The following is a 16768-nucleotide window of genomic DNA, read 5'->3' on the forward strand; positions in this document are numbered from 1 at the left end:
TTCTCATCACAAGAAAGAGCAGGATTCTAGCATCAGAAGGCAAATTTACAGTCTACAGTTAATGTCATTCGCTGCACTAGCTAGGCCTAGTATTTAGCAAACAAACCGATGGGGGTCGGCTTGATGAGGACTAAAGGAGATCGAAACAGACAAGAGGGACCCTCGTACAAAAATGACTACTCAAAGGAGGGAGGGGGTAGTCTAGTCTTGATCAGCCTTGATCACGTATTACTGTATTAGCAACTAGTAAGATGTCATGCATATACAAAGAGGTCATAGGATTGCAACCACTACCAAGTTGTTCAAAACCAGCTTCACCTTCTTCCACCAGGTCTTGGCTTGCTTTTAACATCAGCGTCCTGCAGCACAAAAAGGCAGATACTTTGAAAATTTTCAGGCATTAATGAATATAACTGTTGAAGTATCGTTGGATATACCTGTGGCAAGTGGAGGAAAATGGAGGTCTTTGAAGTAGAAGGATTATGATTTTCTGCTCCCTTATGCCAGTCATAGCAAACCTACAACACAAATTTCGAAAACAAATTTCAAATTCCAATTAATCATGTCCATATCAGTTGTATATTTATAGTTTATCACTCCGCCTTGCTATATAAGCACACGCGCGCAGAGAGAGAGAGAGAGAGAGAGAGATCACCGAGTACGCATATATGGAACCATCATTGTTGAAAGTACTGCAAGGAATGGGTTGATTGCACCTTTGCATGGCCTAAAAGCAGGAAACTTGTATTAGACAACTATATGCATATAACCACAGAAGATCAAACGATGATGCCTAAGTGATAAAATGATGATTTGTTGTTCAAAATTAAGGAAACAGAGAGAGGAAGGGATATTTAAGTCTTGGCTATTAGAAAAAGACAAGCAAAACAATTTATAAATAGATGAGAGAAAAACCTTGAGTCTCTGTTTGCTGTCCTTATCCCAAAAACTGATAGAACCATCAGAACCAGCTGTAGAAAATGTGTGATGCACCTGAAACAAGCGACACAATAAGATCCTAAAGGCCAAATAATAAGAATGCGCAGAAAAGAAACTATAGATAGTGCAACCTATCAGAATCAGAATGAACAATGACTTATAAGTTGGCAATAATGAGATAATATCAAATAACTGAGCAGAACAATGACAAGAATGAAGTAAAACAAATCGAATGTACTTCAAATTTCCAGTAGACTTCATGTAATAGAAGATATAATATCAAAAGGAAGATATGATAGGATATTGAAAAATTCTTTAATGTCTCGATGTAGCCATAAGCAAAGAACACTACATAACATAAATGATATATATAGAAAGAACCTGTAACCAGACATTACTATCGAATTTCCAAAATTGTTGTCCATCAGAATCTATTCCTATTATGCCATATCTAGTAACACGTCCAGTATTTGGAAGAGTAAAAAGGATTCCTTAAAGAACTGGATTCATGAAACTCAAACCTACGAACTGGATTCTCAAAAAGACAGCAAAAAAGACTAACTAGTAACAAAATTTCTGTTTTTTTGTTGTGGAGGATGCTATAATAGAATGTCCACACTTCACACGAAATCAACCAAGAGGTTGTGTCATATATAGCTTATCCACCAGACATACAAGTCTTATCGGAAACGCAAATGATGAATGTCAAGAGTTTTTCCCACAGCCAATGTGTCAGGGGAAACTAGTAACATTGAAAATGGCACAAGTCCATGAAAGAAACAGGTAGTTGTTTGCATTTTCTTGGTCATGATCCCAACAGAAGACAACATGAGATCTAGGTAAAGAAATATAGAACTGCTCCAACTCTTGCAAACTATGACAAGACAACAAGCAAAACAATCCAGTAATTATTGATTATTAATCTTTCTAAAAATGAAAATACAAGGCCTGTTTGGTATCACTTTGTGTTCTTGTTCTCTACATCAAAAAGAGATGGAAATAAATAGGACAAAGGAAAGCTAGAAAGTCAAAAAAATATGTCCGGTTCTCATTTTATAAACCACTCCTTTCTCCACTTATCATCCCTAACCTTTTTTCCCTTGCCCTTCTCTCTCTTTAGTTATAAAAGAAAAGAAGAACAAAGTGTAAGCAGTGCCAGAAAATTATGGCAAAGGGAAAAAAAAAGAATGGAAATAGAAATCTTACAGGATGGAAGTTTATAGAGTTGACTGAGTAAAGAGCATTGTTTTCTCTGTGGCATTTGAAGGTAAAGTTTTTACTATCTTGTCCTTCATCCAGATGCTGCACTCCAACCCTCCCTTCAATTGAACCAACCTGGCAGAGCATAACACCAGAAGCATGATTAATTATTTACAGAATAGACTAGTCCTCAAGCAAAGAGAGAAAAATAGTATGTATGATCTTATATATCAGTCTCATAATATAATAGACCTTCAAAAAAAAAACAAGAAGAAAGAAGTAATGAAGCACAGATTGTCATGAAGAGGTATATCATCTGTCTTGAATAAACATCTGCATATAAGGAACGTTTATTTATCTTCCTTAAGTACGCAGGTAAATTCTTGCAAAACGTTGAAAAGAGAACTATTCATTCAGGCAGCAAAAAGGATTTAAAGTAAGTGTTAATACTTACCAAGAAACCTTGCTTATCAGGAAATGCAGCAACACACCTTGTCTGATACTTCAGGGGTGAAATGATTCTCTTGAACTCAGTCTGTCAGAAATATGATAATCTCTTGAATACTAATGCAGTTTCATGTTGAACAATTCTAAAGCTAGAAGATTCTCCTCAAAGTCCCACAAAAGTTATGTTATTGACTTATTTCTGGAAACGTGGGAGTATATGAATTTGCTGGAAAAAAAAGGCCTCCTTTGATTTTTTAATTGATTCTTGTTCACACCTTCTGAAAATAAAATCTTACCTGTGGACTCTGCAAGTTAAATATGATCAGATTTCTATCTGCTGTTCCAACAACCATTAGAGGGTGTTTCACTGTTAGTGCATAACAGCGTTCTGGTAGTTGTTGGGTATGCACTGGATTTGGCTGCCTTAAATCCCAGTACCTGAATATAGGCCGCCAAGATCATATGTTTATAAATAGATAACTTGAGATTAAGGCAAAATATAGATCTTTATTTATGAATAAATTTAAGGTGGAAAAACAGTAAAGGACATGAACAGTTAGAAGAAACCGAGTTCTCAGATGTATGAGAACTTCAGGTGGCACAGAACAAAACTTAGGATTAGGAGCAAAGGAGAAAAACTTAGAATTACTGCCTATAACCTTCAACTAACAAAGACAAATAAACCTATGGTGTATAATTATTTAGATAACTCAAATATTTAAGACCGAACGCTGTGTTTAATTACTTCATAGTCTTGTCCCAGCTGCCTGTGACTAAGAGCGCCATCTCGGGAATCCAAGCAATCTCTTTTATGGGTGCATCATGCATGGCAACAGTACTCGTATGGCCACCAGACATTAGAGACCACATCTTAACTTGCCTGTCACAACCTCCAGAGAATACAGCCATCCCATCATCCTTCCATGTTGAGCACAAAACCTACATAGGTTGTCATACATTAGCATTTGTGTACGAAATATAAACTGCAGACTGTATTAAACATATGACAGAGAAGTTGGTAGGTCACAAGTACATACATGCAAATGCACATACATGTACAAATCGCTGGGAAATACTGATCCTTACTCAATCATGAAGACTCACTTATATATCAGATAATGACAGCACAATTGCACAAACATACATGTTTAAAATCAACACCATATAAAAATTGTACATGCAATTGTCCTTCATGTCTATTTTCTATACCTATGATCTTGCAAACATGTCTCACACATCCTATTATGTTTCCCTATTCTTTTTGTATGTCTGGTCTTGATGCATGAGTAATAATGTCTCAAAGCTAACAGCACAACCTACTATGTTGTGAGCCATCTAGTAGTTAATTAAGACACTATGACTTGAAGGAAAAAGTGAAGATTATCTAATATGACAAGGTTCTCTTGAGCTTGGTGAAGCCACGAAACAATTATAGGTTGTACTGGTACAATATGACTGTAACAATAGCTGCGAAAGCCAAGAATCATATCAGTGGACAATAGTCTCATCTGAACGATGGAGCAGGCAAGGGGGTCAAAAGTTCCAAGTGCAAATTCTACAGGTAAAGGCAGACCATAGGCATACACCTGTTAAATCTAAAGTGAACAGGAATCGTAAAATAGTTGCATCTGAAAATCATAACTGACTGTCTCATTGTATTTCACTGTGCATGTCTATAATTCCATTACACAATGAAGTTCAGTGAGAAAAATATAGACTTTGGAAATCATGCTTGAAGAAAGAATTCACTATGGTATGTACAAGTTCTTTCTTGAATAGGTCAACAACAGAGAATTAATGCAGGACAGTCTTAGACTCTTAGCATAGTTGCTTACTTCTTTTATTGACATCAAAGACAACAGTTTAGATAAAAGCCAGAGTAAAAAATACAATACAACAAGCTAAAATAGAGTAGTAAACTACCGGATGGTCATGCGAAAAGGAGCTCTTCGGCGCAGCAGCAATATTTGTTCCAATTCTTTGAATATCCCAGCATCGCACCTAAACACAAGCATATCATCAATCACTCACCTGATCATTCCTAAATTCTAATAAGCGGTTGCTAAATCCTAATAATGTTGTATGTAAATCTTACTTCAGTTACTGTGATTTGCATAAAATTTTAACCTCATACTTCATACTGCTACATATTCGATGGCATAGTCACAGAAATGTCTCATTTCTCTGTAATTCTTTACAAATAACTTTCCTAGCAACTAATTAAACAGAATTTAAGCACTTTATACCAAAGAATTACAAAAAATAAGAAGAAAACTAATCGAAACCTGATTGTCCCAGGAGGTAGAGACCAGAAGGTTCGATTTGGGACTGAAACTGAGGCTTGAAACAGAATCGCTTGGAGGCTGAGCGACCTGTAAAATTTCACAATAATCTCACTAAAATAACACAAAATAAAACAATAGAAACGGAAGCAAAAGCAAAACGCAATAACTGAAATCGAATTTTACCTCAAAGGAATTGTTCGGATTGTGATTCATAAAAGCCGACATTGAAAATCCTCAACTCTGTATAAAATTTACAGAAAACAAAGCTCATTCATCACACACGTAAAATCAAATTGCAGGTGAATAAATGAAGCTAAACCTAGGAGATCAATAGGCTAATGACGCAGCGAAAATAGAAGATAAAACAAGATAAAACCTAATGAGTCGTACCGTATTAGCCTAATCTGAGATATAACGAAACATAACCGGAGATTAGGGTTTATGAAGTACCTGAGAGATCGGAGACGGTACGGCCGTCGATGTGAGACTCCGGAGGGTTTTGAAATCGAAGAGCGCTGAGAAATAGAGAGAGAGAAAGGGAAATGTGAGTGAGTGAAACTCTGGAAGGGAGAGGGTTATATATGTGTGTTGAGGTTAGCGTTCAAATTACGACCAAAGATTAATTAGCTTTAATGGTAAGCTGTAAGAGCCTAAGAGCGCGAGATTTAAATAATAAAGAAATGAAAATTGAAAATGAGGGTTGTGAGGGCGGGAGTTGGTCTACAATTTTTTTTTTTTTTTAAATCCACAATATGTCAAAAATGTTGGCGTGCAAAATAAGTCAATAGCTCTGACTAAAAAATGGTCAATAGCTTACAAATTTTTTTTTTGGTCGATAATAGCTTACAATAAGCATCTCATTTTCCGTTGTAACGTTGTGCTACAAATTTTCAAGTGTTTTTTTTAAGTATGGAGAGATGATGAAAACCCAATAGTAAGAGATTTGACAAGCTATTGATAGCTATTTTTATTCTCGTTGGTTGTTGAATTGAATTTTTTGGGAAGCGGTTGATGATATTTGCATCTTTTACGTAGATGTTGTTGCTGAGGAAATACGTCTTTTATACAGATAATAATTTGGTTTATTTTACAGCATGTTAAATAAAATTATTTATATGTGGTTTGAGGAGTGGCCTACTTGACTAATGGAAAATATATGAAAGGATGTTGTATTTGAACGTTATAATTATCAGGGTCTTGATACCCCGTTGTATGAGTAGATCAGTTATTAATTTTGTGATTCGTCAATCAAGATCGTTTTCCTCCCTTGAGAATAAATTGACTTTGGTTGTTGCTGCCCTTTGAATTTGGCTTGTCTTTGGGGCTTAGACGGATGATTTTTAATTTCTTTTAATAAGAAGGTCTTAGTTGGACCCCTTCAACCCTCTTGTTCGTACCATTAAAGATTTTGGTATTATGTTAATTGAACTGTGTTATAAAGATCATGCTTTATTAATGGTAAGATTAAGAAACATGACAGAAGAGATGTTATGGACTTATGGGAATACTCGTGGAACGTAATGGTATCTCAAAATATGCCAAAATTAATTGTTGTATTTGTTCTAATTATCAGAGTCTTGAAATTCTCATGTACCAGCCACCATTAGCTCACTGTTTATAGAGCACGATTTTCATAATCTAATGACTTTTTTAAGAACTTTTTTTTTTATTTTGAAAAATTTAGTAAAAAACCGGGTCGTGATTTTTGAGTTCCATCAATTCGAGCAGTGTATAAAAATCATTATGTGATGGTGGAAATTTTGGTGAAAAAAAAAAAACAATAACATGAAAATTTGGTCAAAATTTTTTTAAAAAAATAAAGGTAAAAAATTGTGTGCTATATATAATCCATAGATTTTGTGTATATGTAGCTAGCTAGACCTAAATATTCGAGGAGGTTTTAATTTTAGTTTGATATGCACCTTGAATCCTAATGTAGTGGGGAGATATCTAGGTTTGTGCACTATAAATCATAGCCAATTAAATAGGATAATGACATATTGGGATTTTAGAAAGTGAAGAGGTAAGTTTTGTTCAAACGATTCATTCGGGCGAGTAGGTCATTGACTCATTTTGATGCCAATACTAGCAAATATATAGCAAGTGAAGCTCTGAATTACTTGTTTAGACGTCTCCTAATTGTTCATATAATGTTTAATAGCAAATACAATTCTTGATAGATCCAGAATCCCAGATATTAGCTACAAAACCCTCAAAATGATTATGTTAAACCCTTAAATCCTTTCTCATTTGAACTAACAAACCCAAGTACTTGCCAGTGCCTTTATCAACACGGTGCCTCTATCAACCTGCAAAAGATCAACCAAAACAAAAGATGGGCACAAAATATGTAGAATAGTACTACAACGTACAACAAGAATGTAAATAATTGATTCCTAATTTTCATGACCTGTATTTAGGATGTAGGAGACAATGATATATATAAACGCATTGTACCACTAAACGTACAGAACATTTGCAAAAATACGTACCATATATGTAATTAAACAAACCCACACCTTTGTATTGAAAGTATCAAGTCTATTTTTTGGACTTGGTTTTCAAATTTGCATTTGGTCATAGTTCGTGTCCGATTTTTGTGATAAAATACAATTCGCATAAAACATAAGCCCTTAGTTAGCTAGGGCTTTGCCCAATAATTCAAAGAGATCGATGGAGACTTGAAAGTTGAAACTAGCTAGGGTTTAGGGACGACAGAAATAGGCATACAGATCAGGTTGACCATCGAGGAGAAAACGGAGGTTTCCTCCACAAATGAAAGCTGTCTGAGTAGTAGCCCCATCAAAGCTTCCAGCATAGTCACCAGTTCGCGTCACATGTTGATGATCTTGTGTCTTTATGTTGTACCAAAAGAGCTCCTTATGATCACCAGAAAACCTGCTCAACAGAAACCTCTCACCATCAAAGAATAGAGGCCTGGAATTATTCAGAGGAATAGGCTCGGTCGACCAAGAAGAATCCTTCATGAACCAAATATTTTGACCATGCCTAAAGCACAGGAAGCCACCCAGTTCCATCAGCGTTATAGCCCCTGGACCACGAATAGAAATCGGAACCCGATAAGTATTATACTCCTCCTTCACAAGGTCAAAAGTCACAACATGGTACAGATCCATATAATCAACATCTGCCATCAGCCAAGCCACACGAGAATCGCTCAACGACACCATATTATAATAACAAAATATATTAACTTGAAGATTACTAGGTGGAAGTTTTGTTATCCTTTTCCATTGGCCTGTTGCTACGCTGCAAACTATAAACTGGATTTTCCAAATCGGCCGTCTACCAGTTTGCCTCAAAACTAACACCTTTAAGTCATCTTCGTCACAATGATAACCTATTCCATACGTAAAATGCGAGTCTTCTCCTTCTGGCCATATGGGCTGGGATATGTATCTGTGCTTTGCGATCACCGGGTTCCATACATAGAGGTGCACATAATTACTAGTAGCCTTCCTACACAGAACACCTAGTAAAACCAATCCATGGCAGACAGTAATGATACGAGTATGAAGCCCAAGTCCATACTCTTCTTCAAGGGAATATATTGGATGCTCGATTTGTTGTTCTTCCTCTAATGTATCAGCAGAAAAGGAGGCTGCATAGAAGTGATGAAAATCTCCGGACTGAACACCATGGCGTATGAGGGTGAAATCTTTCTTGGAGTTGTTGATAGAGCGGCGTTGCTGATGCTCTTTAATGAAGTCTTTGCTGTAGATCACAGCCTTCCATAGCTTCGAAACAAAAGAAAATCGGATCAGACCCTTCACAGGGAGTCGTAACACAATTTCATATATTAGGTCTTGCGGGAGGTACTCCATTGACTACTGTTTGAGAACCGCTGACACCTAAGAGGGAATAGGGTTTCGAGATCTAAAGTGGTCGAGAGAGGAGAGAAACTTTGGTTAGTTGGATATTAACCGATAGAGCTAGTGGCTTGCCTTTTATAGAGCATTGCCCCTTAATCTATTAGGAATAGGTAAATGTGACAACTCCTTAATCTATTAGGAATAGGTAAATGTGACAACTCCTTAATCTATTAGGAATAGGTATTATATTCCTTTTATCTTTAACTCCTTTAATCTGATAGGTGTAGGAAAATTCTTTAGTTTTGCATCTTTTCCTACTGAATTATCATTTTCTGCCTCTCATTCTTCAATAGCCATCTTTTTTCCAGTTCACTCTTGCCACTAGACACACACACACTCTCTCTCTCTCTCTCTCTCTCTCTCTCTCTCTCTCTCTCTCTCTCTCTCTCTCTCTCTCTCTCTCTCTCTCTCTCTCTCTCTCTCTGAGTTCTAATGGCGCTTTTCATTTTCTGATTCTCCTCCGAAAGGTTTGGTCGCCCTTTTGCATCAACTATTTCCTTTTTAGTTATTTGTTAGAATCGGTCATGTATAAATGTGGTTTCCGTGGCTCACTTTCGAGTCTTTATAAATTTTAAGCTTCCAATTTCAACAAATAATGTGTGTCATGACAAATTATGCCTAAAACGGATTCCATTGAACTTTGGACGTCCAATTTAATTCCAACACCCCATTTAGAAGTAAAAGAATGGTAGAGGCTAGGTGATTGATTTGCTCGATGTTTGAAGTCTCGATAAATTTCGAGGTTCAATTATTAATGAACAATATCTTCTTCTTTTTTTGAAAAGTAATGAACAATATGTTATAATGAAGAAGTTTATTGCTAGGGAAATTATTTTGAGATTGTTAGGCATCCTAAATTTTGTAAAAGGCATGTTGGCTTTTTAGTTTTGTTTATGTTGTTTTTTGGGATTTTGCCTCCATTATATAAAAAAATAATAAACAAAAAAGAAGATTAAAAAGGAAAGAAGTTGATGGATGGATTGCAAAAATTATGTCCTAACCGTCCGGCCTTCTTTAATTTAATTTTCTATGTCTAATTTGATCAGTTCGTATACCTCATTTAGGATACAAACGTGATATACCAAGATACCAAAATGACAATTTTTTTTTTTTTTTTTAGAATTATTTTCATCAAAATGACAATCATTTGATATAACTAAAATGAAAATTATGAAAAGAAAAAGGAAAAAAAATTAACATTTTGAGGACAAAAAAAGAAAATAAAAATACTCATGACCCATATATATAAAAAGGAGATAATAGCAAATCAACAAAAGCAGTTTTTTTCTGGTAATGAGTAATGACTGCATATTTTCAGTTTTTTTTTTAATATAAAATCTTTCCTTATTAAAAAGAATACGAAAAATCATCTAAATGTCTAATTTGTAAAAATAACCTGAAATTACTCAAATAAATTTTAACATAGCACTTGCTTATTTTGGTCTGTCAAAGAAAAGTGGGCCTCAAAACCCAGATGAAAATTTGCAATGGTAAGCAGCCCAAAACCGATTCTGACTTTAACATATGGGACTTCTTTTTTCTTTTTTTTGAAAAGTTAACATATGGGACTTCAAAAACAACTGAAATTCTTCTTAAAGAGGCCGTAGTCCTCCATAACCACCGCAAACAAGTTTGCAGTGTGGTTTTCGGAGATGAGAGTACGGATGGGAGATGTGGGGCCCTCACGCGTTGCAAAGGCGTGTCGCCCGACAACCACTACCTCTCCCTGTCTCTCTATCTCCCTCCCTATATATATAAACCCACAATTTGTCTCTCACCGTCTCACAATTCAAAAGCAAATTTTCTCTGTTCTTCTTCCCCTCTACCTCACCGAGTCCCCCTCTCTCTCTCTCAACCTATGGACGCCGCCTCCATGTCTCTCGATTCCCCCCGCACTCCCCCACGCTCACGCTCGTCCCTGATGGAGGATGATGCTGAGGTGGACGCTCAGATTTTATGTCTGAGCCAGGGCTTGGGCCACATCGTCCAAACCGTTGAGCATCTCCGTCGGAGCACTGAAGCTCGCCGTCGTCGCCTCTCGGTCTCTCCAACTGCGCCACCACCACTCGCGTAAGTATCGAATCCGTGTATTTGAGTCAGTCTATTTGAGTCCTCGTAGAGTCTATTTGATCATAGAGTGAGCTCACTGTCTCCCTTGGTTCTGAATAGATCTCCCTTGGTTCTTGAGCTAATTGCACAGCAAGCGACGGATCTGGACAAGCATATCCTTCACCTGAAGGCTTCGCTGGACATCGGCATTCTCCAAGGAGGCGTGACACCACTCACACTTGCCCCCCTTCCTGCGGTGAGGCTGTGGACCAGTTTCTTAGCTGTTCAGTGCAACATGAATTTGCTGGGCGAGCTGCTAAGCCGTCTCAACACTGGGACTGTTTTCGTTGCGGAGGACGGGACTCCAGTGGTTTACCAGACTGTTGGAAATATCGAAGATGTCCAGTTGCTGAAGAGGCTGAGTGACGGTGGCTTCTGCACTCCACATGCCATCTGCCGAGATTTTCTTACCAACGCAGAGTTTGCTGCCATCCATGAGTTTGCTGCCATCCATGACTTACTCATGGATAGGTGCCAGCACTAAATACCAGGTATGGTTTCCATATTCTTTTTGTTTCTTCAGTTTTGTTCTCATCATGTTTTTGTTTTCTTCGAGTCTCACAGTTTGACACAATCTCTATGTAATCGTATATTTGAGATGCTTGGATTTGACATGTATCGTCTGTGCCTTTTTGTTGCCCTTCACTCAATTGAGAAATTCAGACATGTTGTTCTGCTTGGGTCGTGTTTGTTTTTTTGTTGGCCTAGTCATTTAATCTAGACATTCAGAGGTGCTGTTCCCATGTACCTCATTCTTTGCCTTTTATTGGCTTCGCATAATCTTCTTTCCTGTTTATCAAAACGTTACTGATAACCATTGTTTAATCATTTTCACTCCTTATGCTTGTTTTGTTCAGGATCTTTGATCGGGGAAGCTAGTGTATCAAGGCCTCTCTGATGCTGGTCTCTACACCGTCTTCTACTCTTCATCCACTTACCAACTGCTTTTGTTGCTTCTGCTTCCCAATTTTTGTGGCATCAGCGTCTCGGTCACCCTTCTGCCAAGATGCTTCATCAACTCACCTCACAAAATCATGTTCGGCTTTTAGGTTCTAGCTCTAGTAGTTTTTGTTCAGATTGTCAACTAGGTAGGAGATATGAGCTGTCTTGTGAATAGATGACAGTAGGACTTCATGCCTATAACTGTGAATGAATAGTGGATGTGCTTCAGCCTTACATACTGAATCATGGTGACTCTAAGCTAGCTTTTCGGCTACTTGTTCATGAATCTATATGTCAAACAGTAATTTTTTTGTTCTGGTTACAAGTTTGCATTGCATATCTGCTCTTAACTTGAGATGCTTTTGAGAAATATTTCTAATCACTGTTCTTCCTTTGCTAATCTATTGAGGGGTTCTTTCTCTTTCTTTTTTTCCTATCTCTAGTAAGTATTCGTCCCTTTCTTCTAATCTGCTAAGCTCATGGCAAAGAAGATAAAAAGTCCTTGCAACCCAGAATACTATATATATGTTAAAAAGCAACTAGTACATATACATGTACATGTTTTACATCTTGATCAGTAAGAAGTACATTAGTGACTTCGCTTCTGATATCCATTCACTACAAGAGCACACAGAAATTGGACGCGCACACATTAAAGAATGATTAGGCATTGAAGATCTAATAGTAAGGTTAAAAATGATGCTTGATGGTTTCGGCAACATGCTTCAATTTTTCATTGCCTCTTCATCATTTACGCCCAGCATGGAATGCTTACAGACTCTGAGGTCAGCTCCTCTAGTTTTTGATTCGATTTCGAGCAAATGTGCATTGTTTGTTGCAAATTGTATATGAATTTGTTCTGTTTCAGGCGTGCTATGAGCACCTACCAGAGGAAGTGTTCTCTGGCCGATGAGATTCAGCTGGTGAGGTTCCTTCTGTGTGTAATTGAGAGCTGTCATTCGGAGTTAAGTAGCTCATTGCATTCGATTCGCAACCAGAGCTCTGCTTCTGAAGTGGGAAAGAGAAAGCCAATGCCGTGATATGGCAGCGTATGGGAAGTTCAGACCCTTGCATTCAATATGCTTGGAGAAACAATCTCTAGGGCCAGCTCGTCGTTTCCTGTTGATATCTGGAAATCATCTATTGATGTAGCAATCCTATTCTAGGCTCGTGTTTATAAGCATACGAACGTACATTTCATTCTGAGGCTGTTTTTCTTTGAACCAGGTTTTTAGGAAAGTGATGGATGTATTGGCAGCTAAAAGCCTGCTTGTAGAAGACATTGTAATATCGAGCTAACTTATCTTTGGCCTTGCTGTTGGCTCTCTCTAAACAAACATGTAAACAAAGATACAAATGAAAGCATGAATCTGGAGTACTGCTTGTTTCAACTCGTTTTCCATAACTTTTCATCCTTACATATTATTACCATGACGCTTGTGCTTTACAGGTTTTATTTATCTCTCCTGCATAGTCTGCACTTGACTCTCTCAGATCTTAAGTGTTCCCTCCCTGACCATGTAAGATATTATTGTCTTGTGTATCAGATTTGAGATTGGATTTGGATATGCAATTATTATCCTTCATACTTTCTGGATTTGATTTTCGGGTGTCAGGTTTTGTAGCTGCTTTGCAAATGTTCTTGTTAGTAGTAGAAGCCAGCTTACCAGGCCGGTAACTGGTCAAAAGGAGAGTGAACTGAGTGTAGCAAGCCTTAAGTCTGGTTTGGAAGATCCTAAAAAGACAGATCGTAGTCCATATAAACCTCCACACCTACGCTAAAGGGACGGTTCAAAGCAGATTGGAGCTTGAGGTTCTCAAGGTTTATCAGATGAGGAATCTTCCACACTTGACCTCGCCTCTCTGATTTATAGTGACAGTGATGGATCACTTAAAGACACTGAGAGCATTCAGAAATCGAAGGTCAGAGTAGCTGCCACTGTTTGTATACAGGTAAGTTTGGCATGGCGTTTCGGTTCTTCCCGGTTTTTTCTTCTCATCATCAATAGTCGGCAACAAAATAGGGTAGATGTTAGGTATCCTTTTTGGTGCCTGTTCTTTACATCTACCATAATTTGAATGCAAAGAAATATTTTGAAACTTAAAATACAGAGAGATGAAAGGAAGATGTTATTTGATCTTCCTTGAGAAGTACCTTCTCTTTCTGTTGATTTTGTTAGCTGGAATACCTAATGCTTTTGTGAAATTTGAATAACATGGGGACACATTTAAACAATGACATGATTTATTCTGCAATATATGTGGATAAGATGGTATGCTTGACTTTGATAATGCACGCTTGCGGATTGACAAAAATAACTTTTTGGAAGGATATCTGTCAAGCTGATTCGAAATCATTTAGTAGCCAATGGACACTGCTTTTGCCAACCAATGATGTATTACAACCTAGGTAAAGCATCCTACGTCCTCCAATCCATTGTTGATTAATTTCATTTATTTCTCTCCCTTTCATTCTCATTTTGTTTCATGTTACCTTCTGATATACAGGAAGTTTGAAGGAACACTAATGACTTGTTTGCTGTTTGATCCCTATTTGAAGGTATTGTTTACTCTTCTTTTCATATTATCTTTTAGTTACCTCACTACGCTTTGGTGAATTATTTGACAGCTATACCCTGGATTTACATAAAAAAAGAATAATATATTTTCGCTTGTTACACTGCATGGAAAATGTTTTTATCGTTTTCACAAATTTCAAACATCTTCTGATTGTCATCTAATGATTTTTCTTCAGTGGTGCTTCTAGCTGACACATGCTTCTTATGGTGCCTAGGCACGGGTTGCATCTGCCTCAACTCTGGAAGCAATGTTGGATGGGCCTTCTTCTGTTTTTCTGCTGGTAGCAGAGTTCAAAGAGTCTTCTAAAAGGGGATCTTTTACAGCACTTTCAAGTTCCCTTGGACATATACTAATGCAGCTTCATACAGGTATGTAAAAGGCACTATAATGTAAAATGTCATTTTCGGTGTAGTTATACCACATGTACATGCTTTAGTATATCTTCTGTTTTCTCTTTATATTATAACACTGATGTATCTGATGTAGGTATTTTATACTTGGTTCAACGACAAACTCATAGTAGATTGCTGGCATCCTTGTTCAAGATTCTCATGCTTTTGATATCATCTACACCATATTTATTCTCCAACCGAAGTATTTTTATAGTCAATGTTTTTTTCTTTCTTTTTTCAATGTCACATGTTTGTTTGTTTGTTTAATCTTCTCATGCTGCCCTTAATCTTTATTCTGATTCCCAAAGTGTTCGTCCCTTTCTGCTAATCTGCCAACCTCATGGCAAAGAAGATAAAAAGTTCTTGCAACACAGAATACTATATATATGTCAAAAAGCCACTGGGACATATACATTTACATGTTTTACATCTTAATCAGTAAGAAGCACATTAGTTACTTAGCTTCTTACATCCATTCACTACAGGAGCACACAAACAATGGACGCACACACATATAATAAGGTTAAAAATGAAAAATCCAACCAAAAAGCATAGAGGGAACCAAAGTTTCCCTTCTATGTAACGATCATATCTCCCCAGAAAAAGGACTGATAGAAGAGCCAAGAAGAGCTACAAAGTACAAACAACGTTGGGAGAAGTCCACTATATAATTTTATTTTATTTTAGTTTAAGGAAATTTAAAAAAAAATAAAATAATGTGATTATATATTTTGACTCTTTGCTTATCATGCAAATAATCTCAAATGAGCTTTTAGAACCATGTTCAGTGTCTTGTCAAAAGCAGTTTCTAACTTGTTTTTTATAACTCACATTTTTCTTTAAGAAAATGACACGCCAAAAATTTTCCGAAACTCTTGGACGGTCGTTAGAATATACGTTATAAGGAAAACAATCACATGCTCGTTAGATCACAACAAGTATTAATTTCCAGCAACCAAATAAATTACCCTAGTTTAATCTTCATTTCTTTATTCAGACTCCCACTGGTCAAGAATTCGAAAAACTATATAACAGAAGAAAAAAGAAAGAAAAAAAGAGAGCAAACCGAGTAACGGCGGGGTTGGATATATAAAAAGGGAAGGGTTGGCAGACGATGTGGTGAATAGGTTCCGGGGAAACCACATTGATCGATGACCATCATTGTATAATGTTAAATCATCAATGACTATAACATCTAGAACTAGTTAATTATCATGATATGGCATATGTGTTTCAGAGTATAGCTCATCAGCAAAACTGCCCTCCATCTATAGAAACATATGAAAATCAATTCTCTGAATAGGATCTCCATCAATTGGCAACCTGAGGAAACCACTTAAATCGCCTCAACTATCGAGGTGTTCATCTTCTGGGATGTTAGCAACTCCAACAGATTCCCTATATTTTGATTTTTTTATACTTTAGGGAAAAATAAACCTCTTTTGCTCCAACAGATTTTCTATAACTATCCCTATTTTAGGGAAAGTGAGGAAAGAGAAAACCAAATTCCTTATATTTACAGCAAACTCTAAAATTTTAACGAACAATATTGAGATTTTAGAGATTGTTGTAAAATAGAGAATTTGTTGGAGTTGGAGAAAAAAAAAAAGGCTAAATTTTTGACTTTTACTTCCCTATAATACATAAATTAATACATAAATTATGGAGAAACGGTTGGAGTTGCTTAAGCATGATGCTAGAAAAAGAGTCAATATACACCGGATGAAAAAAGACTTCGTTAGCCAGCACAATGGGGTCATGATAAGTTGCGTTCCCTAGAAGATCATCCTAATCCTAATCACAATCACAACCGGGGAAATCAACATTAACACATTTATCTGTTTCTTTTTGCCGTGTCTAATCCAAATGTGTCCAGGTTTGTGCAGTATATACCATAGGCAAATAGGACTGCAATTTGGGCCCATAATCCAATTGACCCGGCCTATACGATGAAATTTATTTCTCTTTCCTTTTCGGGTTG

General features: G+C 36.8%; 3 protein-coding genes across 4 annotated transcripts; 1 reads left to right on the forward strand and 2 right to left on the reverse strand.

Annotated features, from left to right (window-relative positions):
* Nucleotides 1–5454, reverse strand: LOC112179765 (protein RAE1). 2 transcript variants are annotated; one of them, XM_024318243.2, is made up of 12 exons: nt 5322–5454; nt 5055–5111; nt 4872–4958; nt 4510–4587; nt 3332–3525; nt 2883–3024; nt 2594–2674; nt 2146–2274; nt 916–993; nt 717–727; nt 438–518; nt 1–359 (listed from the first exon to the last, which is right to left on the reverse strand). In XM_024318243.2, the coding sequence occupies exons 2-12, from the start codon at nt 5094–5096 to the stop codon at nt 212–214; spliced, it is 1071 nt and encodes a 356-aa protein (XP_024174011.1). In that variant the 5' UTR covers nt 5097–5111; nt 5322–5454; the 3' UTR covers nt 1–211. The 2 variants fall into 2 exon arrangements, with proteins under 2 accessions (XP_024174011.1, XP_024174012.1); XM_024318244.2 differs by having other exon boundaries at nt 656–727; nt 5322–5453.
* Nucleotides 5455–7576: 2122 nt separating this feature from the next.
* On the reverse strand, nt 7577–8716 carry LOC112177327 (F-box/kelch-repeat protein At3g23880). Its single transcript, XM_024315623.1, has one exon. It carries the CDS (start codon nt 8714–8716, stop codon nt 7577–7579), a length of 1140 nt encoding a protein of 379 aa, XP_024171391.1.
* A 1626-nt stretch (nt 8717–10342) lies between these two features.
* On the forward strand, nt 10343–12217 carry LOC112175674. The gene is made up of 3 exons (XM_024313389.2): nt 10343–10834; nt 10934–11364; nt 11731–12217. Exons 1-2 carry the CDS (start codon nt 10623–10625, stop codon nt 11355–11357), a joined length of 636 nt encoding a protein of 211 aa, XP_024169157.1. The 5' UTR covers nt 10343–10622; the 3' UTR covers nt 11358–11364; nt 11731–12217.
* Nucleotides 12218–16768: the final 4551 nt, after the last annotated feature.

The sequence above is a fragment of the Rosa chinensis genome, chromosome 7 (assembly GCF_002994745.2).
Source record: "Rosa chinensis cultivar Old Blush chromosome 7, RchiOBHm-V2, whole genome shotgun sequence".
Taxonomy (NCBI): domain Eukaryota; kingdom Viridiplantae; phylum Streptophyta; class Magnoliopsida; order Rosales; family Rosaceae; genus Rosa; species Rosa chinensis.